The sequence below is a fragment of the Myotis lucifugus genome, unplaced genomic scaffold (genome assembly GCF_000147115.1).
Source record: "Myotis lucifugus unplaced genomic scaffold, Myoluc2.0 scaffold_688, whole genome shotgun sequence".
NCBI classification, from domain to species: Eukaryota; Metazoa; Chordata; class Mammalia; order Chiroptera; family Vespertilionidae; genus Myotis; species Myotis lucifugus.
Window position 1 is genome coordinate 15009 of NW_005871736.1, and position 26291 is coordinate 41299.

The window sequence follows — 26291 nt, forward strand, 5'->3', positions numbered from 1 at the left end:
TTGGTTTTTATTAGAAACATTCTAAACAGTGCTTCATGTTAATATTCATCTGGAGAGTAATTTTTGCTTTTCATATTGAGTAGGGATTACATAATCTGGCAAATTTATCTTAAGTGAAGATAAGCAAAGGCTTTGCTCCTTCCCTGTCCACCTCCTACCAAACGCACATAAAAAGGTCCATCTAATCTTGTGATGCTACAAAAGAGCCATAGTGTGAAAGGTAGGTAAAGGCGATACCTGGGTATTGGTTACTTTCATATTTACCTGTTGCCTGTGCTAAAAGTCTGCATTCAGTTGATTATTAATGTAAAAAAAAACACAGCAAAATATACAGTGTCACTATATGTATGCATCAGGGACATCAAGGATAAGGCCATCTTTTAATGCACTGTGGATTGTCATTTATATTGCTTTGATTTGCAAGGATTTTATATGTACTCTACTAGGGAGTAGAGATATATGCTGCTTTTGGCTCCTTTTTTGGATAAACTCTCTTTAAAAGCAGACAACAAGTATTCAGATAATTTAAAAAAGCTTCAGTTTCATATTTTCCAAGGTATCTAACATTAGTTCACAAGATGACATGACATTTATTTTGAAAGAAAAGTAATAAATGATGAGTCTATTTTCTTAATAGTTTTGTAATTTGGAGCCTATTAAAATCTAACTGCTTTTCATAGGTGCTGTGGAAAGCATTTTTTAAAAAATAACTGGCAGTTTTGAAAAATGCTTATATGGTAAAGTAACACAGATATAGTCAGAACCCCAAGCTGCTACTTTAATTTTGATGATCATTTTGAATGCAATCTATATTAAATATTACACAGAGCTACATGAAACGTAAAGAGAACGCCAGAGGAATGGAAATTTTATTTCCGCAATCAATTATTTTCCATGACTTGTGACCTCTGAAGAGTTTCTCTAAAGAAATACACCTAGAGTTGATTTTTATTCAAATTTCGCAATCCTTTCTTTCTAAAACCATGCATGTTGGTGTTTATATGTTCACATAAATCTTTAACTGTCCCACTCTGTACATATTTAGGGGCATTGGCATCCTAAGTAGAACTATATTTATGTAAAAAGTGAGTAATTTTGTTTTAAAACACTGAGTATGTCTTCTTTATACCATGATGAATCTTGCGTTCTGCCTTTTATTTGCATAAGTAAAATCTTCATTTTTGCATCATCGTGTACCTCTTTTGCATATAATTAACATTGACGTTTTCTGACTATGCAGAGCGGGCTATTTGCCTCAGAGCATTCCCCTGGAGATTATCAGATACCTGTCTGAGGAGAAGGATTTCCTTCCTTGGCACGCTGCCAGCCGGGCTCTTTATCCTCTCGATAAATTACTGGACCGCATGGAGAAATACAATGTCTTCAATGTTAGAAGATATATTTTCTTCTTTCTATTTTCAGATGATAAAGTATTTTCTCATTATCTACTCTAGCCAACTGACCCTGAGTGATTTTGATTCCTTCTAATTCATATCATTTTTACCCTGATTTTCTGTGCAACAGTGATGACAATTACTTGAAGAAGTTTGATACAAGCTACTTTTTGTTCTGGCCTAAAAGTATCAATGAAGCTTACATGCCTCAGAATTTAAGAACAAATATACATGGCAAATTCTTAAAGTTCAAACTTACTTTCCAAGAGTTAAAGGGTTCTATGTTCACAAAGGACTTAACCTAGGTAGAAGGATTGCACAGATCTTAACAGAGTATAGACAGTTTCAGTAGAGGCTCTCAGTCATTATTTTTATCCGAGAGGGCATAGTGAATTCAATTCACTTCCTTAATTAACAAGGATAAGATCAACATTGAGGCAAAAACCCTTTCATAATTGGGTCCAAGGGGACACAAGAAAGCAAACAACAGATAATCCAAATAGACATGAAGACATGACAAACATTTCAAAATGTTACCTGACCAGATTTCCTAAATTGCAAGCCTGGTAAACCGAAATTGCACTGCTGATACCATCTAATCTAATGTAATAATCATTTTGAATAAGATTAAGTAGTGCTAATGAGCTTTTGATTCCTAAATGTCTTATCACCAGTGAGACTTTTGCAGATGAGAATATACCTCTGTGCTTTTTATCACCTTTGAGCACTATTTATTTGCATTTAGTTATTTTAAGAGTCTTCCTTATGTTTTACAAAATTATTCTATTTCTTATTCTATTTCTGTTAATTAACCTACACATTTGGAATTACCATGACCATAGCTATAAAAATCTATTTATTAGAACCATCTAAATTGTCTGATGTCTATCAGAATTGTTTCTTTTTATCTTATCCTAAACCTACATGAAAACACCTCTGTTTTAAATTATTTTTAAACTAGAGGCCTGATGCACAGAATTTGTGCACTTGGCGGGGGACTCAGCCAGGCCTGCACCCTCTCTCAGTCTGGGAGCCCTCAGGAGATGTTTGACTGAAGGCTTAGGTCCTTAGCTCTGCCACAGAAGTGGGAGAGGCTCCCGCGACCGCCCTGCACTCACCAGCCGTGAGCCCTGCTTCTGTCTGAGCAGCGCTCCCCCTGTGGGAGCACACTGACCACCAGGGGGCAGCTCCTGTGTTGAGCATCTGCCCCTTGGTGGTCAGTGCAGGTCATAGCAACTGGTCATTCCACCATTTGGTCAATTTGCATATTAGCCTTTTTTATTATATAGGATGGGAATAATTCTGGCTTGACTGTTAGTTTTGTCCAAACCCTTAAAACAGTCATACAAAGAAATGTGTCACTACAGTTATGGCATAATTTTTCTGTGCTGGAGAAAGACTTATTAAACTTCCCTTTTCTCAACACAGAAACACTACAATATTAAACTTTTGTAAAAGTAAAATACATTTTAATATATATTTGTACTTTTGTATATCACATCAGACACCTCAATTTCAGTAAAAGTTAAGAACTGCTTTTACTGTAATTTTAGTGCTTTCATTCCTTGATGAAATTCAGGACTACATTAAAGTGAGGAGAGCATACCTTACATTGCTATTAATATTTAAATATATTATGAGCTGAATGAGTTATTGACTTTGAAATACCGTGTCATTTTACTAAAGATTGTTCTGTGCATGTCAGATTCAACAATGGTAGGCTATTGGCTGGGTCTACATAAAAGCTTACATTAAATATGCTCTATTAATATAAAATGCATAAATATTAGGTACTCATTTTAATAAACTATATCCACATACATTTGTATATAAGTATGCATGACTATCATTATTTCTATTTCTTTGTTTTGCTATAAAAATTGACATAAAAATAATAGTGCAAATCATTCAATAAGAAGTAAATAGTGGACTTCTACCATAGCAGTTGTATTTTATTCTTATTATCCATATTTGAAATACTAAGTTGAATAAAATTATAATAGATTATTACCATGCCTAAATTTTACATGTATTTCAAAGTATTTAGAAAATATTTTAATTTCAGTATATATTTTAGTTGAAATCATGGAGAGGTTTGAAACTGACATTATCTTTATTTCCTCTATCCCTGTTTAGGAATATATTTTAAAGCAAGTTGCGACAACATACATCAAGCTTGGATGGCCAAAAAACAGTTTTAATGGATCTCTTGTTCAAGCGTCCTACCAACATGAGTACTGTTTTATTTTATTACTTGCTTCTTTTCCGCTGACTGAACTGTACAATAACATACTACTAGTACCATTGTCACTTTAGCAGCTTGAAAAGATCTTGCTCTCATTTTTCATTTTTTATTTCCCTTTCCTGGGAAGTCTGCTGGTGGGGAATATAGTTACCACCTCCTGGTACTGAGATCATAGGCCTTTCCTTGCTATGTTTTAATTTAAAATCTGCTTTTTTTTTGTGAGGTTGAGTTCTGAGTCCACGCCTCTCAGTGTAGACCTGTTTCCAGAGCAGATTTTAATATGATTAACTTCTACTTTGCCCAACTCACTCAGGAAATCAGGATTTCCGTATCTGAAAACTACTTGTCTGCTAATTATTCACTTATCTACTATAGTGTAATGTAACAAGTTACTCTTTCTCCTCATATATTAACACTACTTTCATTTTTTTTTCTTTAATGATATATAAGAGAACTCCGTCGGGAAGTTATAATGCTGGCCTGCAGCTTTGGCAACAAGCATTGTCACCAACAGGCATCGACACTTATTTCAGATTGGATTTCCAGCAACAGGAACAGGTAAATGCAACCAAATCCTGAAATTTCGATATAACCTAATAATGCTTTCAGATTCTCAGTGGATGCATTCCACTTTATCTCCTGGAGAAAATCAGGACAAGAAAAAAAGACACTGCAAAACTTGGTTTCAGGTCCACAGCTTACTAGGCAACAGCAGGAAACCCACAATGCATTTATCTTTGCAAGGTTTGATTGAGTTTTGAAATAACTCTAGAAAATCAGACCCTTATTCATCATCTATAGGTGTCAATTTATTTTGAATTTTGATGGCGTAGCTATCTCATGAGGACAAAATAATTAAATGTAGGCCAAACTCTAAGGTTGTTTATAAAGGTTGTGGTATTTATTCATTAAACAACTGCAAGCATATGATATAAGAGAGCATAGTGTTAATATTAAAAACTAAACACAAAAAGGTTATAAAAAAGATCTTTACTCTTTCAGTGACCCTTGACAAAGACCTTAAACTTATATCTTATCTTGGAATTTCACAGTCAGTATTTTAATAAATTATGGAGCTTAAAATTATTTAATATAATTACTTTCAATAAGAATATTACACTAAATGTCACTCATTAATGTTAATGCAAAGAATATTCAACATAAAAAAATAGAGGTCAATGATCTTCTTATTGCAGTTTTTTAAACCTTCTTAGGTGGCTTTATATTTCCAAAGATCATTATTTTTTATTGCTTTTTGCATTTTGGGTAATTTATAATCAGTCCTCTCCAGCCTTTGGCCACTGCATTAAGGTGAGTCTGATCAGAAGGCTGAGGAACTAGGGGATAATTTGTTCAGATGATTCTATTCTACATGCCACAATAAACTGGCCCCTGATCTGAGTGGCTGGGGTGACCACATGGGCAATGGATTTGTTCTAGATGAGCATAGAGAACCACAGAGAGTATAATGTACTTATGAAACAAATTGGTATTGGCCTTGTTGAGATTCATTTAGATTTATTTGTCATATCTGACTCCAGGTCAAAAGATAGTTATCCTGCTTTAAAACTCTGAGGGAAACCTTTTACTGAATTACTTAGTAATCTGTCATAATATTTCACCTTCTCTAGCATTTTCCTGTTTGCCCTTTAAGTTAATCATTTCTGGTCTTATACTGAGCCAAGAAGGAAAATATTTTATCATTATTATCTCCCAATTGATCCATCAAATACTTGAAGACAGTGATTAAATCTGTCATTAGTCTTCTCTAGAACTAAAGCATCTTCATCATTCAACTTTACTAATGATTATCTTTTTTGCTAAGTCTTCTGAAAACTATTATTCAGACTTAAAATGTTATAAAAACTTTATTCCTATTTTTACCACCTCCTTTAATTCCACCACATTGACGTAAGCTATGAAAACATAAGTATTTATTCAAAATGAAATCATACAAAATTTTATTAAGATACATAATCATGTGTGCATATGAGAAAAAAGGTGAAATGTATTATTTAAAAATTGTGGTTTCTCTTCCTCTGTTTTTTGTTTGATTATTTTTTGTTTGTTTATTTTCTTTTTTGCTATTAACACATACATGCCTTTTCTTAGAGCTGATGTTTTTTAACACTTTAATGAATTTACCCTTAACATATATTCTTACCATTTATTAAAATTGGATTCGTACCATTGCATTACCATAATTTCTCTAGAGTATTCAAGCCCGATATCTCTTCCTACATTTAAACATATAACTTTAGGAAAATGCTATTTTTTAAATAATACACCTAACACAATTTTATTGAGTGATTCTCAATATCAGCTGGTAGCTGGAAAGCAGAGAAGAAGCAGAGCTCAAATAGCGGTACTTTGAAGCAAGAACAGGGTTAAAACACAAGGAAGGGAGGGATGGCGACCTTGGAGGAGTGAATCTGCCTCATGAAGGATGGGTAGGACTGTTACATGGACAAGGTCAGACTGAAGGCAGGGGTAGGTGTGTCTGATGAGTATGTAGAGTGCAGAGATGGGCATTCCCAGATGAAGGCAGGCACGCAGATTGATGTTTTCTTTGATTGTTGTCATTCTATGACTTTCAAGTTGGAAGAACCCATCATTCCCATAATCCCTTATCAATGAAAGCTCATGAAGAAGGTGTCAGCTCATTTTGGTTTTGATAACTCTGCCATTTCTTCATGATAAAACAATTAAAATTAGGCCTAATACTTTAAGGTGCTTTTGTTATTTTCATCATCATTTTTATACTTTCCTGCCTTGTGTTCCTTCGTAACAGGGCAAGTAAACATGCTAAGTGAAACTAGCTCTGTGTTGACTAACATTTGCTCAACCAACCATATGACATGCCCCAGCACATACAAGTGACCTCCTGTGCGAGGGTACATGATACTCACTGAGCAACCTATGTGTGAAGATCAGAGGTTTAATTTGTATTTTTAGGATGACACCTTAATAATAAAACAATAATGCAGTCCTGTAGTTGGTGCTGAGTTTAACTTTTTTCTTTTCTGAGATTAACTTTCTTATACTGAGTCAATAAAGGGGACTGCAAGTTTTCTTCTTAAATGAGCCTGGAACAACAGACCAGTCAATTTTGTCTGTTTGCTTGTTTTTATTTAAGTGGAACCTTAAAAATAATCTTTAAAAAACCTCCAAGGTACTGTAATAGTATACTTATAAAATATTTTGGGAGATGCTCTGGATTTATGTTAATAAATCTAAAAGAAAGCGGGGCATGGAAGTAACAGAGATTACAACTATTTGGGGTGTTGTGCTGCTATATAGCCTAATCTTATACACTGGGGAGATAGGTTACATCAGTGACATTGGGTTCAGAAAAATGAAATGGATGTGAAAGTTGATGCAGAGCAAGACAACAGAACCAAAAAGTGTGATAAAAAGCTAGAGATGGTAGCAGCAGAGAGAAAAAAAAAATTCAAGAATTACAGTGGGTGATGAATTGAATGAGTAAACGTTCTGATCCCTGTTAAAATATTCAAATGCCACAGTGCTTTGAATTGTAATGGTGATGTCATGCATAAAAACATATTGAGCTACATTCAGGTCTTGTTAGGCTGTGAATTGGGGACGAAGTTCAGCAGACACCACATTTCAGAAAAGAGACAAATTGCTGAGCATTCGGTAGAGAACAATGCAAGAGATAAAAAGATCTTGACAACACAGATACAAAGGGAGGTTGGAGACTTGAAAATTTCACTCTAAAAAAAAGACATAGAAAGATGTTAGCCTTTTTGTCTGGATAAAAAGCATAAGAAAGGGGACAGCTAGTGGTTTCTTTCACTGGTTGGTGCAAATAAACAAGAAATAATTGGCCTGAGCTTCACTGAGTAATATATAGGGAATCTATCAGTATTGCTGGTGAATTGTCATTTGAAAACCTCTGTATCAAAACACTGTTGAGCCTGGCCTGTGTGGCTCAGTGATTGAGCATCGACCCATGAACCAGGAGGTCACAGTTAGATTCTGGGTCAGGGCATATGCCCAGGTTTCTGGCTTAATCCCCAGTAGGGGTGTGCAGGAGGCAGCCAATCAATGATTCTCTCTCTCATCATTGAAGTTTCTATCTTTCCCTTATTCTCTGAAATCAATAAAAACATAAACAAACAACCAAAAAAACTGTTGAGATTTACAGTTAAGGATACAGAGATCACAATATAGCAATGTGAAGTTTTCTTTGAATAAAAATTTAACCTGAAATTAAATGTGTCCACAATAACACAGTCCATTAATTTTGTAGTAATGTATTATTTTTCAAATAATGTTAAAATGTACAATTTAAAGCTTTAAGCCAATACAGATGAAGATTTAAAGTATTTAATTAAAAATACACTTAATAGATAGATATCTACTCCCTAACATATAAATTGGTAGCTGTATCATCACTGTACTTAAAAAAAAATAACGTGAAACAACAGAATACCTTGTACATTCTGGGTCATGCAAAATGTTTATTGAATTGAAACAAATTAGAAATTTTTGTTGAATTTGGAAAAATCAAGTCCATTTCATGATAAAAATTATAAGAAGAGGAGCATCTCTGGAGTTTTAAAGCATACATAATACATAAACCTCACTACTCATGCAATTAACTATAATGTTACTAATATTAGTAGTAGCCCAGTGCATGAAATTTGTGCACATTAAAAGGGAATTAATTGCCCTAACCGGTTTGGCTCAGTGGATAGAGCGTCGGCCTGCGGACTGAAAGGTCTCAGGTTCGATTCCGGTCAAGGGCATGTACCTGGGTTGCGGGCACATCCCCAGTGGGGAGTGTGCAGGAGGCAGCTGATCGATGTTTCTCTCTCATCGATGTTTCTAACTCTCTATCTCTCTCCCTTCCTCTCTGTAAAAAATCAATAAAATATATTTAAAAAAAAATATATATATATTTTTTTAAAAAGGGAATTAATTAGCAGAGATATTTTAATATTGCTATTTGCCCTTTATCTATAATAGAAGTGTGAGAGATGAAAGGAAATTAGTAAAATATATATGAAAATAATATATAAATTTATTAATAAATAAACAGTAACAAAAGGATATAACAATAACAGAGGCATGATATAAAAACAACAAAAACATGATATGAAAACAACAAAAACATGATATAAAAGCAACAGTGATGCAAACAATGACTGATAAAGTGATTAAACTTATTCTAATATCTCCCTGTACACCACATTAAGAGTGAAAACACTTTCAGAGTGCTTGACTAATTTCCCTTGTGAAGAAGTACTTAGAACTTTAACTGTAACATCACATGCTCTTCAAATTCGAGAGAAAGCAACATATAACTGACCATGTGCAAAAACGGGTTCAGGTAGGAACATGCCTACTCTCTCTAGAGTTTGTCCTTGTGATTTATCAATAGTCATCACAAATGCTGGCATCACGGGAAACCGTCGTCGAATCAATTTAAATGGGGGGCCAGAGTCAGATGGGGACAAATTAATTCTTGGAATCAGAACAGTCTCTCCCTCTGCAGATCCTGTTAATACTTCAGCTTCGATAATGATAGGTCGTAATATTTTGATAATAAATCTGGTACCATTACAAAGACCCCATTTACTATTGAGATTCCTGAATAGCATGATGATTGCACCCACTTTCAATTTTAATTTATGACACAGCATTCCCGAAGGAGTAATGCTATTCAGAAATACGATGGGGAAATTTTCCTTTGTTTCTTTGTTATGGGGTGGGGCCACAACATTAGTAACAAAGAAACAGAATTAAAACTTTATTGTGGGGAGCCGCTACAGTGTTTTGCACAGGTTCAAGCCTTGGACTGATGAGCGGGCACAGTCCTCTCATTGCCACATGCAAGTCCCAGCTTGGAGGGCAGAGCCCTCCCAGCACAATTATAGCCAACAGCTGTAGTTGTAAGCTTGAACCTATGGTCCGAACACGTGGCCCACGTGCCTGAATGATGTGGGCTTGATAGAGTTCAGGTGCATGTAGTTGAGTAGGATTGAAACCCAGGAGAATGTTTGTAAACATCTTGGTCACGCCCTTACTTTGCCTCATAGCATCTACTATAAACTAAAGGCATGGCTGTGGGTATGGTCACTGTCTCTCAGAGAAGCAGCATCCCACTGAGACCCGGCTTTCATTCTCTTGTCTGTCTTTTCTAAGCCTTTCAGTCGCCCCACTCAGGTTCACCCCTGGCCGTGCTGGCATGGCACACTTTAGAAAGATCTGCCTCCAGGCTCCCAGGGCGGGTTCCTGCCTCAAACTCTGCCCTTACAGGAAACAGCTCCAGGAAACAGCTTGGGGAGGGTGCAGCCATTGCCAAGACAACCCCTGTAGGACTGACTTCCTTCTGCTTGGTTGCTGTTCCTTTCTCTGTATGTGACGAATACCACCCATGGTTTTTATATAAGTAGATTGTCTTTAACAATGATAATCACAATGAAAACTACATTTACTTTGTTGAGTATTTATTACATTTTAGACATTGGGCTAAAGTGCTTTCTGAGTATGAGCTCTTCGTTTTTATTTTCATTTTTACAGAAGACAAATCCCAAACTCACACAGTTATATGACAAGATTATATAACATTAGGTGGTGGACCTGGGCTTCCCCCCTCAGCCTGCCTGCTCTCTCACCCTTACTGCAAGTGATTTTGTGGTGGTGTGTCAAATTACCATATATCAGTAATATATGTTTACTCCAAAAATGACAAAACAATAAAGACAGCCAACAGATCTCAGGTACTCTCTGTGCTGAGTATAAGCAGTAATTTTATGCAGGTTGTGCTACATGGCATAAGTCTCTGGTACTTAATTCTGATCCTGCATGAAAATCATTGAAGGGTTTCTAGCCCCCACCTCCAGAATCCTGATTCAGTCAGTGGACTGGAGCCCAATAATTTATATTTACAACAAGTTCCCTGGTGTTGCTGCTGCTGATGATCTGGGACCACAGTTTGGGTACAGTGTGGGGAAAGGTTACTGTCTTCAGAATCAGAGACACCAGTGATCAAATTGCACATGTTATACTAAATGACCTTAGGAAAATCACTGGGTTTTATCATCTGAAAAATGGCGACAATTGTTACTAACTACACAAGTCATGAGAGATATATAAAGGAATGCCAAATGGTATCTGGGTCTTATAAAAAATCATAAAACATTAATCATCTTTGGAATTACCTTGTAACTTTTTGACCACTCCTCCATCATGGGCAATGTGCCTTTTAAATGAGGAAATGAGGAACAGTAGAGAATAGAACATTATAGAACATTTATAAAGTGCCTTCAAAATTGGACCACTTTCTGTGAGTTGAGCATATAAGAATGTAACATATAACATCCTATCTAATAATAGAGAAACATGGTAATTAACCGTAACTTCGCTACCCTTCCCATTGGCTAATCAGCGAGATATGCAAATTAACTGCTAGCCAAGATGGTGGCCGGCAGCCAGGCAACTGAAGTGAACATGAGGCTTGCTTGCTGTAGTGACAGAGGAAGCCAACGTTCCCTGCTTGCCTCAGCCCAGCTCTGAGCCTGCTCTCTAAGAAACAATGTTGCAAATATAGAAGCTAAATGAAACCCAGAAACCTGCTTTCAGTCAGCCGGGATCTCAGAGCTGGAGTCGCAACAAAGTTTCAAATACAGAAGGTAAACAAAGCCCAGAAACCTGCTTTCAGCAGCTGAGGTCTCAGAGTTGGAGCCGAGCCTTAGAGCTAAAGCCGGTTCTCAGCTCCAGTGACAGCCATAGAAGGTAAATAAATCCCAGAATAAAAAAAAAAAGAACAAAAGGAGAGGTTGGGAGCTTCAGTCACCCGCCAGCCTGAAAATGGCCCTCAGCCCCTCACCTAGACTGGCCAGGCACTCCAGTGGGGACTGCCACCCTGAAGGGGGTGTGACCAGCTGCAAACAGCCATCATCCCCTCATCCAGGCTGGCCAGGCACCCCAATGGGGACCCACACCCTGAAGGGGGTGTGACCAGCTGCAAACAGCCATCATCCCCTCACCCAGGCTGGCCAGGCAACCAAACGAGACCCCCACCCTGATCCAGGACACCCTTCAGGGCAAACCAGCCAGCCCCCACCCATGCACCAGGCCTCTATCCTATATAGTAAAAGGGTAATATGCCTCCCAAACCTGGGATCAGCGGAGCCACGAGGCCTCCCAAACCTGGGATCAGCAGAGCCGCGAGGCCTCCTGGCCCCTGGAGCAGCGTGACAAGGGGCAGCGCCCAAACCCCCTGATCGCCCTGCAGCTCTGCGCCCAAACCCCCTGATCGCCCTGCAGCTCTGTGTGTGACAGGGGGCAGGGCTACACCCTCCCTATCCACCCTGCTCTGTTCGTGCTCTGTGCTTGATAGGGGGGAGGTCCCCAACCCCCTGATCGGCCCTGCTCTGTGGGTGACAGGGTGTGGCGCCCCAACCCCCTAATCTGCCCTGCTCTGTGTGTGACAGGGGGTGGTGCCCCAACTCTCCTATCGACCCTACTCTGTGCATGACAGGGGGGAGCTCCCCAACGCCCTGATTGGCCCTGCTCTGTGTGTGACAGGGTACGGAGCCCCAACCCCCTGATTGGCCCTGCTCTGTGCATGACGGGGTGGTGCCGCAACCTCCCCATTGACCCTGCCTTGAGTGTGACAGGGGGGCAGCGCCCCAACCCCCCAATCGGCCCTTCCCTGAGTGTGACTGGGGGTGGCATTGCAACCTCCTGATCCGCCCTGTTCTGTGCATGACAGGGGGCGGCGCCCAACTCCTCAATCGGCCCTGCTCTGAGCCTGACCAGGGGCTGCACCTAGGGATTGGGCCTGCCCTCTGCCACCCGGGAGCGGGCCTAAGCCAGCAGGTCATTATCTCCCGAGGGGTCCCAGACTGTGAGAGGGCACAAGTGGGGCTGAGGGACACCCCCCTGCCAGTGCACAAATTTTTGTGCACCGGGCCTCTAGTAAAAGATAAAAGAAAATATCATGATAGAGATTCTTAATTAGAAGTATGGGGACATTTGCCCTTTCTTCCTCCCTTGCTTTAAGAAATACTGCCTTTTATGGCTTCGATATAAATATTACTTTTTCTTTCCTCCCCTTAACAGCTGATATTTATGGCACAAATCCCTCCACCAGCCATCATACGTCATTTTATCTCACAGGGTACAGACCTCCAGCTAAGCTCCTTTCCTTGGTTTCTGCTCTCTGTCCATTAACGTTTGCTTTTCTTATGTGAGAACATAAACATGGAAGCAGGAAGGGCTCTTTCCATCATGGTCCAGAATCCTCATGTTTTCTTCCCCTAAAACATAGATCCTAACTTATTGTCCGTGTTTCTGAGTTATTGTGGTCCTCTGTTCTTTATATCACTTTTTGTATTCTTCTTACTGTATGTTAGCCTACTACAAATCAATCATGTAAATAATAACTTAAAGTTATACCAGCCAGACCTGGCATTTTAGGGCTCAGTTACCAGCATCGGTGTTTTCCAGACAAGTGAACACAGCGGAAAGGACAGGGCTGTCTAAACCCCAGTGAGCCAGGGTGAGGAATGAGCTTTGCTCCAGGTTTGTCATTAGACAGCTATGACTTTAGACAACACAGTCAGCTTCTCCAAATCTCGGCCTTGTTTCTAAAGCAGGGGTGTGACCTCCAAATATTCGGTACTTGCATGAGCTCTCACAGTCCAAAAGTTCATACTCACTGTGCATGAACATAAATCATACCATTTTCTGACATCTTGTCCACTTTGGGTTCTTTTTTTTATTATATAAAGGGTATATGTTTATTTTTATTATATGTTTAAAGGGTATACATATCGAGCAGCTATGATGTGTCAAACACTGTGCTAGACACTTGGAGGGCAACATTCCTTCGTTCAATGCCAGCCCCTGTTACTGGCTTGGCATTGAGAATAGGTGGTTCATGTTCTTATGTTATTGGTGGGGAGAGGTCCTCACCTCCACTGGTCGTTAGTGGGAGTGGGCTTCTTGAGATATCCCAAGAAAATGAATTTTCTAAGACCCTCATGGGAGGATGAGATATTGTAGAAAGTTTTATTTCCATGGAATCAAACCCCTGTGTTCCCAAGGTCCCATTTCCCTCAGTCCTGTCATAGAAGAAGCCCCATTTTGCTTTCAGCAGAGCTAAACCCAAAGCCAGTGGTCAGAGTTTTGGCTACACATCGGAGCAGTGTCCAGTACAGCATCAGGCTAGCTTACTTTGTGTTTCCTGCTGCAGTCCATTAGTCCATTGCGTGTGGGGTCTGCATGGCCGTGGGCCATACGGGCAAATGCAAGGAAGCAGGAACAAGAGAGCCACGAGCCTAGAAAGAGAGCTCCTTTGTTTGGGCCCTGCCCATTCTGGCCAGTGATCTCTGTTCCCAGGTTTGACTGACAGCCACCTTCCCTACTCACCGCAATCCATTATGCATGGGTTCATCTCCCTTTTGTTGGACCCCTTAAGCCATCGTGGTTCCTAGGGAGTGTGAAATTGCAGGTTCCTGGTGAAGCTGCCCAAATGGCATGCCTATAATCTGACCCCCCTTTGGCTCCTGTCCTATTATTAGTAACCAGCTAATTACAATGGTGTCCCTTACAAACCCTAAAGATGAAGTGGCAGGGGCAGGACAAAATGTTGGAGGGAAGCAGAAGGTGCTCAGAATAAAAATAAACACACAAAACTAAAAATGAAACTCAGATCTGAGGAACTGTCATGTGGAAATTGGACAAGATCAGGGAAGACTTCTAGCCTTTAGAGCTGGTGGTGGAAATGAGAAGACATGGACATATCTGAGCACGATTGAGGAAGGAAGAGTGATAGTAGATAATGATTATTTTAATATAAAGGATAAGAGAAAGGTATCAATGACAATTCACTAGAATAATTCAAAAGGCCTCAAATTTTTATGCATGTGAATTTCTTTTAAAAAAATATTTTATTGATTTTTTTACAGAGAGGATGGGAGAGGGATAGAGAGTTAGAAACATCAATGAGAGAGAAACATCGATCAGCTGCCTCCTGCACACCCCCTACTGGGGATGTGCCCGCAACCAAGGTACATGCCCTTGACCGGAATCAAACTTGGGACCCTTCAGTCTGCAGGCCGACGCTCTATCCATTGAGCCAAACCGGTTAGGGTTGAATTTCTTAAAATAACATTTTAGAGTCTAATTCTAAAACTCTCCATAACACCTAAAGATAATTGTAAGGATTTAACTTCTAGCATATTGTAGACATTTTTTCAATAAAATTATTTCAAGATCTCTAAATGTATCTAATGGAATCAAAACACCATATCTATTTTATACCCACCCTTAGTCATTTAAAATAGTCACAAATTTTATAGTTTTCTTTTGTCTTTCATCAAATTGTATTCTAATATAATACATTTTGCTTGAAAATATCTTTTGGATAACCATATCATACTTCTCTCTAATATAAAACACACACAGCATATTACAGACAGACGAACAACTTTTTCATGTCATTATAAAATCTTGTTAAATTATTTTCTTAATTAGGTTTTCATTACAATTGTTATTAGTATATTATTGATAAACATAAATACATTGCAAACTTTGAATATCTAATTTTTTGTTTGATTTACCTTCATCCCATTAATAATCTTGTTTTTTGAAATAAATTACATTGCAAACTTTGATAAATAATTTTCAAGTATAAAAATTATTAAGTACAAAAGTGAAAGTTGGGATTGGCCTTTTCCCTATTGGCTTATATATTCACAAATAAATATTACTCACTGCTAGAATGAGAAAAGTTTCAACATCAATTCCATTCATATTTTTATGCTAAAGTACTGAGAAATCTTGTACATAAAAATAAATAATTTAGAATAGAAGGCATTTTGTTATAGCAATGTAACATAATTCTTCAAAATCTTTCCAAGTTTTGTGTCAGATATCACACAGTAATCTATCACTAAAATTTTTAAATTATCACCTGACAACTTAGCTTTTATGGGAGCAATGAAGTTTTACAAGTTGATAGCTTATTTTTCCAGAGATCAATACCAATATTTAAAATTTTCTCTTTATTTGGTACTGCAGAGTAATGGACCCTCAGAATATATAAGCTAAGCAAATGAGAAATACGCCTTCTCATGGAAAGTGAGAGAAAGTGGGAGAAGGGTTTTTATGAAAAGAGAATTATCCATATAGATTTAGAATGTGGAACTTGATTGCCATAACACTATCCATATATTTAGGTACTCCTTGAAAAGTCTTCCCTTACACCTCAAGAAACAATTGCCTCTTTTTGAAGACCATTGCACCAGGAATGGAAAAGCAGCAGGTAGATGAGATTGCCTAGAAAACAAATATAACATAAGGAGAGGATTCAAGGTTAAGAACTGAAATATCACACCCTTGAGTAGCTGGGTATAATCCAGACGTGAGCATGACACTTGAAGATTAATATTTACAGTGTATTTCAAAAGTTGTTTATTTCCTCTACCAATTATCATATATTTTGTCATTTATCATTAATTCTTTCTACTATAAATGCAAAGAATTTTATCTGTTTATGTAATGACATAGATATGGATGTGTAAAATTAGTAGGTATTCTAAATTTATGTCTAGAATTTATTTTTTACAGATGTCCCCAGGAAACACCATTTTTAATATTACTTTAACTCATTTCCCATTAAAAGTACAACCGCTTGCATTTTATGTTGCATTATAAAACAGGCAGTTTATAACTTAGTTTCAAAATAGTTCTCATAATTTTCTTACATGTATTAAACTATTTTACTCAAACCATTATTTTACTATGTTCATCAATACTGCCTTTACAAGTCATGTATCTCTTTACCTCCTACCAACACTTGGCATAAAAACTGTTTTGTTCCCTATCAGAATATCAAAAAAGATTTAATTATTAATTTTCTAAGAGTTTAGGAAGGATGCTATAAAGGGTATTTATATTCTCAATGGATAATGTTAAATAGCTTAAACCTGATTAACCTGTATTTTTAGTAGCTCACATTTTTACATGCTGTATCACATAAGGTAATGCAGCATCCTGCACAGTGATTTGTTTGTCTAGTTCTTTATTTCACACTGTGCACAGTTGAAACGTTGTTAATAGAGAACTTCATGAACCACCCTGTGTGTGAATTCCATTATAAATGTTCTTATAACAGAACATTTGAGGTGAGAGGAGAAAATATAGTGAATAACCTACTTGAAGGTACATAGTCTTATTTATTTATATCATATGCTGATCTATATTATAAAAGGCCTGTGGCCGTAACACTGTAACGACCAAATGACAGATCACCAGGAGGTGCATGAAGCACCTCTTAGTCCCTCCACCCAGCCCCTGAGCTGCTAGCTATGAGGGGGTGTGGCGGCGAGGCAGGACTGGAGACTGTTGAGCGGTGGTGGCCGGGGGAGGGGGAGCCTCCTGGAGCAGTGGTGGGGTGGGGTGAGCCTCATGGAGTAGTGGCAGGTTGGGGGGAGCCTCATGGAGCAGTGGCGGGGTGAGGTGAGCCTTATGGAGTAGTGGCAGGTTGCGGGCAGCGGGCGCGAGCATCGCAGAACATCCCGGGGCGGGGAGCTTCAGGTAGTGTCACAGGGTGGCAGAGGCCATGCGAGAGAGGCCAGGCTAGGCCTAGGGACCCTACTTGCACATGAGTTTTTCACTGGGCCTCTAGTAGTATGTAATAAGGATTGTCACCTTCTTTCTGTCAGCTCTCTGTCCTAGGAATTTTATATTTCAACTAGAGGCCCAGTGCATGGATTTGTGCACTGGTGGGGTCCCTCGGCATAGCCTGTGGGGATCGGGCCAAAACCAGCAGCCCAACACCACCTGCCACTCCTGCCTGCCGCTCCTGCTCATCCTGGCCCTGCTGCACCTGCTGCCTCTGTCACTCGGTAGGCTCGCTGCCCCTCCGCTGTGGTCTCTGGGATGCGGGGGCCAGCCATGAGCCCTGCGCCTGGTTACTGTTGATCAATTGAGTGGCGCTCCCACTGTGGGAGCGCACTGACTACCAGGGGGCAGCTCCTGCATTAAGCGTCTGCCCCCTGGTGGTCAGTGCGTGTCATAGCGACTGGTCGACTGGTTGTTTGGTCATTCAGTCATTCGATCGTTCAGTCACTTAGGCTTTTATACTTATAGCCGGTCACCTTGTTATGAATTATTGCCTGCATAACCCCAGCCTACAGACTTAGAAATTGTTCACGAGCATCTTTAAAGCAGAAAGTGGTATGGGGACTTCCGGAATGACTCACAATTACCACCAAAGATGTCATCACCATTGACATTTTATTACACTTTATCCTCTTGTTCTTTAAAGCTAAAGAATAAAATTTGTTAAGGTACTGCATTTCTCATCGTGATGGAAGCCACATCACAGGGCCTGGCTCCCCAGTTCACATTTGGACATCTGGTTTTTAAATTTTAGCTCTGTTTCTAAAATAAATTAGTGTTGCTCATTTTCCATAGTAACAAGTCTACTTGATTTACTTAAGTAGTATTCATTCAGATTCTTACAGTACTTGATTTGGGTAGCAAATATATTTTGTTTCTGCCACATGCCTGACAAACTAAAAGGCACCAAGTGGCAATCCAATCCTAAGAAAAAAGAAATAGTTTTTGCCTTCCTGAAGCTTACAGTCCAGTGGTAGACGGAGGCTGATCAGATGAAATACTGTAAGATGTTAACTGCATTGGGACCCAGAGGGAGATTTATGTGAAAAGGACAATTTGACCTGGCAGTGAGATTGACATTCTTGCAGAGTGACAACTGACCTGCAGTCTACAGGAAAGTTACATGTTCACTAGGCAAAGAGGGAAAGGAGATATTAAACAGAAGGAACAGTGTGTTCCTCCCCATCATTTCTTCATATTAAAGTCTTGTTACTTCCAAAGAGTTTAGCTGATTGGGCAGAATCTGCAGTTAACCAAGAACATCTTTTAGAAATTTTGTAAATGTTTTTATTTAATCAGTTTGTTTTGCTTTTCTTTGCTGAGTAGAGCAAAAATCCCAGTTAACTGATTATGCTCCTTCATCAAAGTTTTAGGGGGTCTCTCTTCTGAGATAGAAATGTGGTACCAACAGAAGTGTTTGTGAAAGCTATATAAAAGAAAAATAATATATTAAATGCAATAAGTGTTCTTGCTATTTGAATTAATCTTACTGTGAATTTCTTTGTTAAACTGGAATTTTTTTTTCATAACCAGTAATGACTACCTGATAATATTTGTATAAGTAGAGGTCACAGGTTGCATAAAGTTCTCTATTAACAATGTCTCAACTGTGCACAGTGTGCCAAAAGTAGGTTTACAGATGTTCATATGGAAAATCTATAATAATAAAAGCATACTATGCTAATTAGACCGGACAGCTGAACGACCTTCTGGATGTCATTCCAGACACCCTTCTGGATGAAGATGCCACAGTAGGGGGCGAGGCAAAGATGGTTAGGAGAAATCAGGCAGGCAGGCAGAGTGGTTAAGGGTGATCAGGCAGGCAGGCAGGTGAGCAGTTAGGAGCCAGAGGTCCCGGTTTGCAAGAGGGTGCAGGCCGGGCTGAGGGACACCCCCCCCCCCCCCGTGCACAAATTTCGTGCACTGGGCCTCTAGTAATACAATAATTAATGAGATTACTTGCAAGAATATAGTCAATAATATTGTAATAACTATGTGTGTTGCCAGGTGGTTACTAAAATCATTGGTAAATTTATAATTATCTGACCACTATGTTGTATACCTGCAATAAATATAAAATAAAAAATAAAAAATACTACTTAGGTAATGTCTACACCTGCATATAGAAGAGGACTTTATTATCTCTCTTTTCCCAAAACCTCTCTGGAATCACTCTGAAAGCACTACTTTTCCTTGCATTTGGAGAATTCAATACATGCTAACTCAGTTCAGTCCATTATGGGATAAATATTTGACTGAATGTCCTACTTGAGAGACTAACTAACCTGGATGCATTTTTAATTCACTTTTGGTCTAGCAGGGATTTTAATTGCTTCAAGAGCTAATATAACTCCAATTAGTGCATATTTCTATTCATTTTCTTATAGTCAGATATAGTGTATAATATAAATGCATTAATAACTTTACATTCTAATTTAAAATGCAGAAATAATTATACACTTATTTTCCTTTTCCCAACACTTTTGGCTTTTTCCTGACATTTTACTTTAAAAAAATTATATTACTAGTCATGTATAAAGGCAAATAGTCAATAGTATTTTCTCAAGGTGTTTTAATTTTTATAGAAGGATGCTTTTGAAGGTGACTTGATTTAATTTAAAATTTTCCCCTTTTCACTAAAATTGGCTTTTCTCCCATTTCTGCCAATAGTAATTCTACCATGCTAGTATTATTTGCCTAATGTTACACCAATTTGAGGCTTAACACTATTAAATATTTGTATCATCTATCAAAAAATATGCCCATTAATTGTAGAATAGTTCTATTTTAACCACTGGACTCTTTATCACAGTACAAGAGCTAAGTGAATATAGGTTTACATGGGCAAAGCAGGGAGCAATGCTGATAACTTACAGTAGTAATCATTATTATTCATTAAGCCAGAGCTGAAGCACCAACAAAAATATTTGCAACTTCCAAAACATTTTTATTTACTCACAGATAGTAGATTATACTGATGGATTCAGATCGATGGAGTATAAGGTATATTGCAACTACTACCAACCACTATAAAGAAGAAATTCCCTCCACATTTTCTCAAAATAACATAACCATTGCTCTTAGCGCTGAGATTTGTTCAGACACATCAACATTTCCTTTTTATTTATTTTTCCTCCTATGATTAAGACTTAGGACTGATTCCTTAGATATAATCTCTGTCTCAAAAAGAAAGTGAAAATAATCCATTACTCTTCTTTCTAATGATAGTCTGATAATATTTACTTAACATTGCAATAATGTTGACGAAAAATGTCCCATAAGCATCAAATATTGTTGAGTGATAGACACAGGGTGAGCCAAAAGTAGGTTTACAGTTGTTTGTATGGAAAATAATACAATTATTAATAATTGTAATAATCCTATCTAATAAAAAACAAAAAGGGTAATTAACCATACCTCCACTATGCTTCCCATTGGCTAATCAGCGAGATATGCAAATTAACTGCCAAAAAATATGGCGGCTGGCAGCCACACAGCTGAAGGGAGCAGGAGGCTTGCTTGCTCCAGTGATGGAGGAAGTCAAGGTTCCCCGCCTGCCACAGCCCGGCTCTGAGCTCTGAAAGCAACAATGTTTCAATTATAGAAGCTAAACAAACCCCAGATATCTGCTTTCAGCCAGCTGCGGCCTCAGAGCTGGGAGCACCAGTGACGGCAACAAAGTTTCAATTATAGAAGGTAAATAAATCCCAGAATAAAAAAAAAAAAGCAAAAAAGGAGAGGCTGGGAGCTTCAGTCGCCAGCCAGCCTGAAAACGGCCCTCAGCCCCTCATCCAGACTGGCCAGACACCCCAGTGGGGACCCCCACCCTGAAGGGGGTGTGGCCAGCCTGAAAACAGCCATTAGCCCCTCATCCAGGCTGGCCAGGCACCCCAGTGGGGACCCCCACCCTAAAGGGGGTGTGACCAGCTGCAAACAACCATCAGCCCCTCACCCAGGCTGGCCAGGCACCCAAGCGGGACCCCCACCCTGATCCGGGACACCTTTCAGGGAAAACCAACCGGCCCCCACCCGTGCACCAGGCCTCTATCCTATATAGTAAAAGGGTATTATGCAAACTGACCCTAACAGCAGAACGACTGGGAATGACTGGTCACTATGACACACACTGACCACCAGGGAGCAGATGCTCAATGCAGGAGCTGCCCTCTGGTGGTCAGTGCGCTCCTTCATGGGGAAGCTCTGCTCAGCCACAAGCCAGGATGATGGCTGCCAGTACAATGGTGGTGGTGGGAGCCTCTCCTGCCTCCTCAGCAGCGCTAAGGATGTCCGACTGCAGCTTAGGTCTGCTCCCTGCTGGCAAGTGGACATCCCCCAAGGGCTGCTGGGCTTCCAGAGGGATGTCTGATTGCCAGCTTAGGCCCAATCCCCCAGGGAGCAGGACTAAGCCAGCAGGTGGTCATCCCCTGAGGGGTCCCAGACTGCGAGAGGGCACAGGCCGGGCTGAGGGGACCCCCCCCCCCCCGAGTGCACAAATTTTTGTGCACCAGGCCTCTAGTACAATAATAAACTGTTTTGCATACTCACAACTGCAAACCTACTTTTGCCAACCCCTGTGTATATATATTTAGATATATTAAAACTAGAGACCCGGTGCACAAAATTCGTGCATGGGGGTGGGGCCCTCAGCCAAGCCTGCGCCCTTTCACAGTCCAGGAGCCCACAGGGGATGTCTGATTGTGGCCACGGAGGTGGGCCACTGCACTTGCCCCCTGGTAGTTAGTGCGCATCATAGAGACCTGGTCATTCTCCAGTTCTATAGATTTGCATATTACCCTTTTATTATATAGGATAACTGAAAGTGAGAAAGAACTGATGATTTGTAATTTCTTGGCAATAACAGTATTTGTTTTTCTCAGTTATATCATCTCTCAATGCAAAATATGCCTTTTAAAGCTTATGTTGTAACTTTTATCCACTCTTGCCATTCCCCTTTTCATCAGGACTCAGATTGGTTTTATTTTATTTTTAATTTCCCTTCTATAACAGGGATAGATTCTTCAGCCCTATTTTTAATTATCAAATTAAACTATATCTATCCTTCTTCTTGAAATATAAATAGAGTTTCACTTCTTTTGCACAGGGGAGGAGGCAGTCAAAATATGTTTTAGTGAAACCATAGAAACATTGAGGATTTGATATGAATAAGAATACTTCTCTATTTTTGAAAGGCACAGTATTTTCTTGTGTAGTGAACCTATCAGTTAAAACTATGAAAACCTGCAGAAATGCATGTAGATTAATAAATAGACACAGAAACATACACACAAACACCAGCACACACCAAAAGAGTAAAACTTTGGCCAAAATAAAATCTATTTTTAGATTACTAAAATCTAAATAAAAAATCACATAAATTGTGAACCCAGGCTGGAGGTTCAGCCTCATTAACCTCAGTAATCATTTTATTAATTTTCACTGAATTTATTGGGGTGACCTTGGTTAGTAAGATTATAGAGGTTTCAGGTGTACAATTCTATAAAACATTATCTGTATATTGTATTATATGTTCACCACCCCCAAAGTTCAGTTTCCTTCCATCACCATTTATCTACCCTGTACCCTCCTCTACCCTTCCCCTCTGGTAAACACCACACTGTTGTTGGTGTCGATAAGGTTGTTGTTGTTTTTCACCCCTGCCCTGCCCCTCCCCCCGAACTCCCTTCCTTCTAACAGCTATCAGTCTGCTTTCTATATCTGTGAGTCTGTTTATATTTTGTTCATTAGATTCCATATATTTCACTTAGCATAATAGTCTGCAGGTCCATCCATGCTGTTGCAAAATGTAAGATTTCCTTTCTTTTTCTTTACATCTGAGTAGTATTCCACTGTTTAAATGTACCACGACTTTTTTTTTTTTAATCCACTCATCTACTGATGGGCTCATGGGCTGCTTCTAAATCTTGGCTATGGTAAATAATGCTGCAGTGATTATAGGGGTGCATATATTCTTTTGAATCAGTGTTTCAGGTTTCTTCAGATATATTCCCAGAAGTGGAAACACTGGGTCAAATGGCAGTCCCATTTTTAATTTTTTAAGGAAACTCCATACTGTTCTCCACAGTGGCTGCACCAGTCTGCATTCCCATCAGCAGTGCACCAGGATTCCTTTTCCTCCACATCCTCACCAACACTTATTTTTGTTGTTGTTGCTTTATTAATGATAGCCATTCTGACAGGTGTGAGGTAATATCTCATTGTGGTTTTAATTTGCTTTTCTCTGATGATTAGTGATGTTGAGCAGTTTTTCCTATGTCTATTGGCCATCTATATGTCCTTTTTGGAGAAGTATCTATTCAAGTCCTTTGCCAATTTTTTAATTGGATTGTTTGTCTTCCTGATGTTGAGTTGCATAAGTTCTTAGTATATTTTGGAAACTACCCTTTTATCAGATGCATCATTGGTGAGTATGTTCTCCCACTCAGTGGATTATCTTTTCATTTTGTTGATGGTTTCCTTTGCTGTGCAAAAACTTTTTAGTTTGATGTAGTCCCATTTGTTTATTTTTATTTTTTGCTTTTTTTACCCGAGGAGACATATAAAAAAAAACTATTGCTACTAGACATGTCTAAGATTTTACTGCCTGTGTTTTCTTCTAGAATTTTTATGGTTTATAATCTTTCATTTAAGTCTTTAATCCATTTTGAGTTTATTCTTGGGTGTGGTGTAATAATATGGCCTAATTTCATTTTTTTGCATGTACCTGTCCAATTTTCCCAACACTATTTATTACATAGAATATCTACCCCATTGTATGTTCTTATCTCCTTTGTCAAATATGAATTGATTATAAAGATGTGGATTTATTTTGGGGCTCTCTATTCTGTTCCATTGATCTATATGTCTGTTTTTATGCCAGTATCATACTGTTTTGATTACTATGGCCTTGCAGTATTGTTTGATATCAGGTAGTGTGATTCCTCCAACTTTGTTTCTTCTCAAGATTGCTGTGGCTATTTGGGATCTTTTGTGATTCCATATAAAATTTTGGAATATTTGTTCTAGTTCTGTGAAATATACCATTAATATTTTGATAGGAATCACACTGAATCTATAGATTGCTTTGGGTAGTATGTACTTAAATGTAGTATGTATTTAAATGATGTTAAATCTTCATACCAAGAGTCATGGTAAATCCTTCCACATATTTTTATCTTCTTCACTTTCTTTCTGCAGTGTCTTATAATTTTCTAAATACAGGTCTTCTACATCCTTGGTTAAATTTATTCCAAGTTATTTTTGATGCAATTATAAGTGGGATTTTTTTAGGTTTTCTGGTAGTTCATTATTGTTGCATAAAAGTGTAACTAATTTCTGGATATTATTTTGTATCTTTATTGAATTCATTTATTAGTTTTGGTAGTTTTTGGTGGAATCTTTAGGGTTCTTTATATATGGTATCATGTCATCAGCAAATAATGACAGTTTTACTTCTTCCTTTCCAATTTGGGTGCCTTTTATTTCTTCTTCTTGTCTGATTGCTGTAGCTAGTACTCCCAGTACTATGTTGAGTAAGAGTTGTGAAAGCAAACATCCCTGTGTTGTTCCTGTTCCTAAGGGAAACACTTTTAGTTTTTCCCCATTGAGTATGATGTTGGTTGTAGGTTTGTCATATATAGCCTTTGTTATCTTGAGATATGCTCCCTGTATTCACACTTTGCTGAGAGTTTTTATCATAAGTGGATGCTGGATTCTACCAAAAACTTATTCTGCTTCTATTGATATGATTGTGTGATTTTTATCCTTCATTTTGTTTATGTGATGTATCATGTTTATTGATTTGCAGATATTGTACCAACCTTGCATCCCTGGAATAAATCCCACTTGACCATGGTGTATGATCATTTTATTGTATGGCTGGATCCAGTTTGCTAATATTTTGTTGAGGATTTTAGCAACTATGTTTATCAGGGTTATTAGCCTATAATTTTCTTTCTTTACTAGTGTCTTTAGAATTAGGTTTTGGAATTGGGATAATGCTGGCCTCATAAAATGAGCTTTGGAGTCTTCCCTCCTCTTAATTTTTCTGGAATAGTTTGAGAAGGATAGGTTCTTTGAATCTTTGGTAAAATTTATCAGAGAAGCCATCTAGTCCAGAACGTTTGTTCATTGGGAGGTTTTTTTTTTTCTGCTTCTATTTATTACTTGTAATATAATCAGATTTTCTGACTCTTCATGATTTAGTTTGGAAGATTGTATGTTTCTAGAATTTATCAATTTTGTCTAGATTGTCCAATTTGTTGACATAGAGTGGTTTATATTTTCATACAATTTCTTGTATTTCTGTGAAGTCAGTTGTTACTTCTCTGTCATTTCTGATTTTATTTATTTGGGTCCTTTCTCTTTTTTTTGGTTGAATCTGGTTAAAGGTTGATCAATCTTGTTTATCTCTTCAAAGAATCAACTTTTGATTTCATTGATCTTTTGTATTATTTTTTCTTAGACTCTATTTTGTTTATTTTTGCTCTGATCTTTATTTTCTTTCCTGTATTCACTTTGGGATTTGTTGTTCTTTTTCTAATTCCTATATGTGTAAAGTTCAGTTGTTTATTTGAGATTATTCTTGTTTCTTGAGATAGGAAACTCAGTAATCTTGACAATGCCTTAGAAATTAAGTTAAACCACATTCTCACAGACCCTCACATTTATAGATGTAGTATTTTGATAGATACAATAAACCAATGTAATTTTAAACCTTTCTATAAGAAATAGAAAAGATAATGACTGTTGCTATACATTATCCTGGGCAATAATAGTTATTTTGTTATGGTGGAGCCCAATGTCATCCATTGGAGTTTTTGTGAACATTCAGGGCTGGGCTATGATTTGAATGAGAACAATGCTTCTGGGTTTGCTATTGTAACTCATGTGTCATTCCCATTATTCTCTTTCTTCTTAAATGTTAAAGTACTGATTCCTCATCATTGTTATTCACACACACACACACACACACACACAAATGCACACAC

General features: G+C 38.3%; 1 protein-coding gene across 1 annotated transcript in view; it reads left to right on the forward strand.

Moving 5' to 3' along the window:
* Window positions 1-1219: 1219 nt before the first annotated feature.
* The window catches only part of LOC102417571 (thyrotropin-releasing hormone-degrading ectoenzyme-like), a 46190-nt gene continuing 21118 nt past the window's right edge, over window positions 1220-26291 (forward strand). The window contains exons 1-3 of the mRNA XM_023746519.1: window positions 1220-1388; window positions 3531-3628; window positions 4090-4197. Coding sequence (XP_023602287.1) covers window positions 1365-1388; window positions 3531-3628; window positions 4090-4197 — 230 coding nt within the window. The 5' untranslated portion in view covers window positions 1220-1364. The remainder of the gene's footprint in view (window positions 1389-3530; window positions 3629-4089; window positions 4198-26291) is intronic.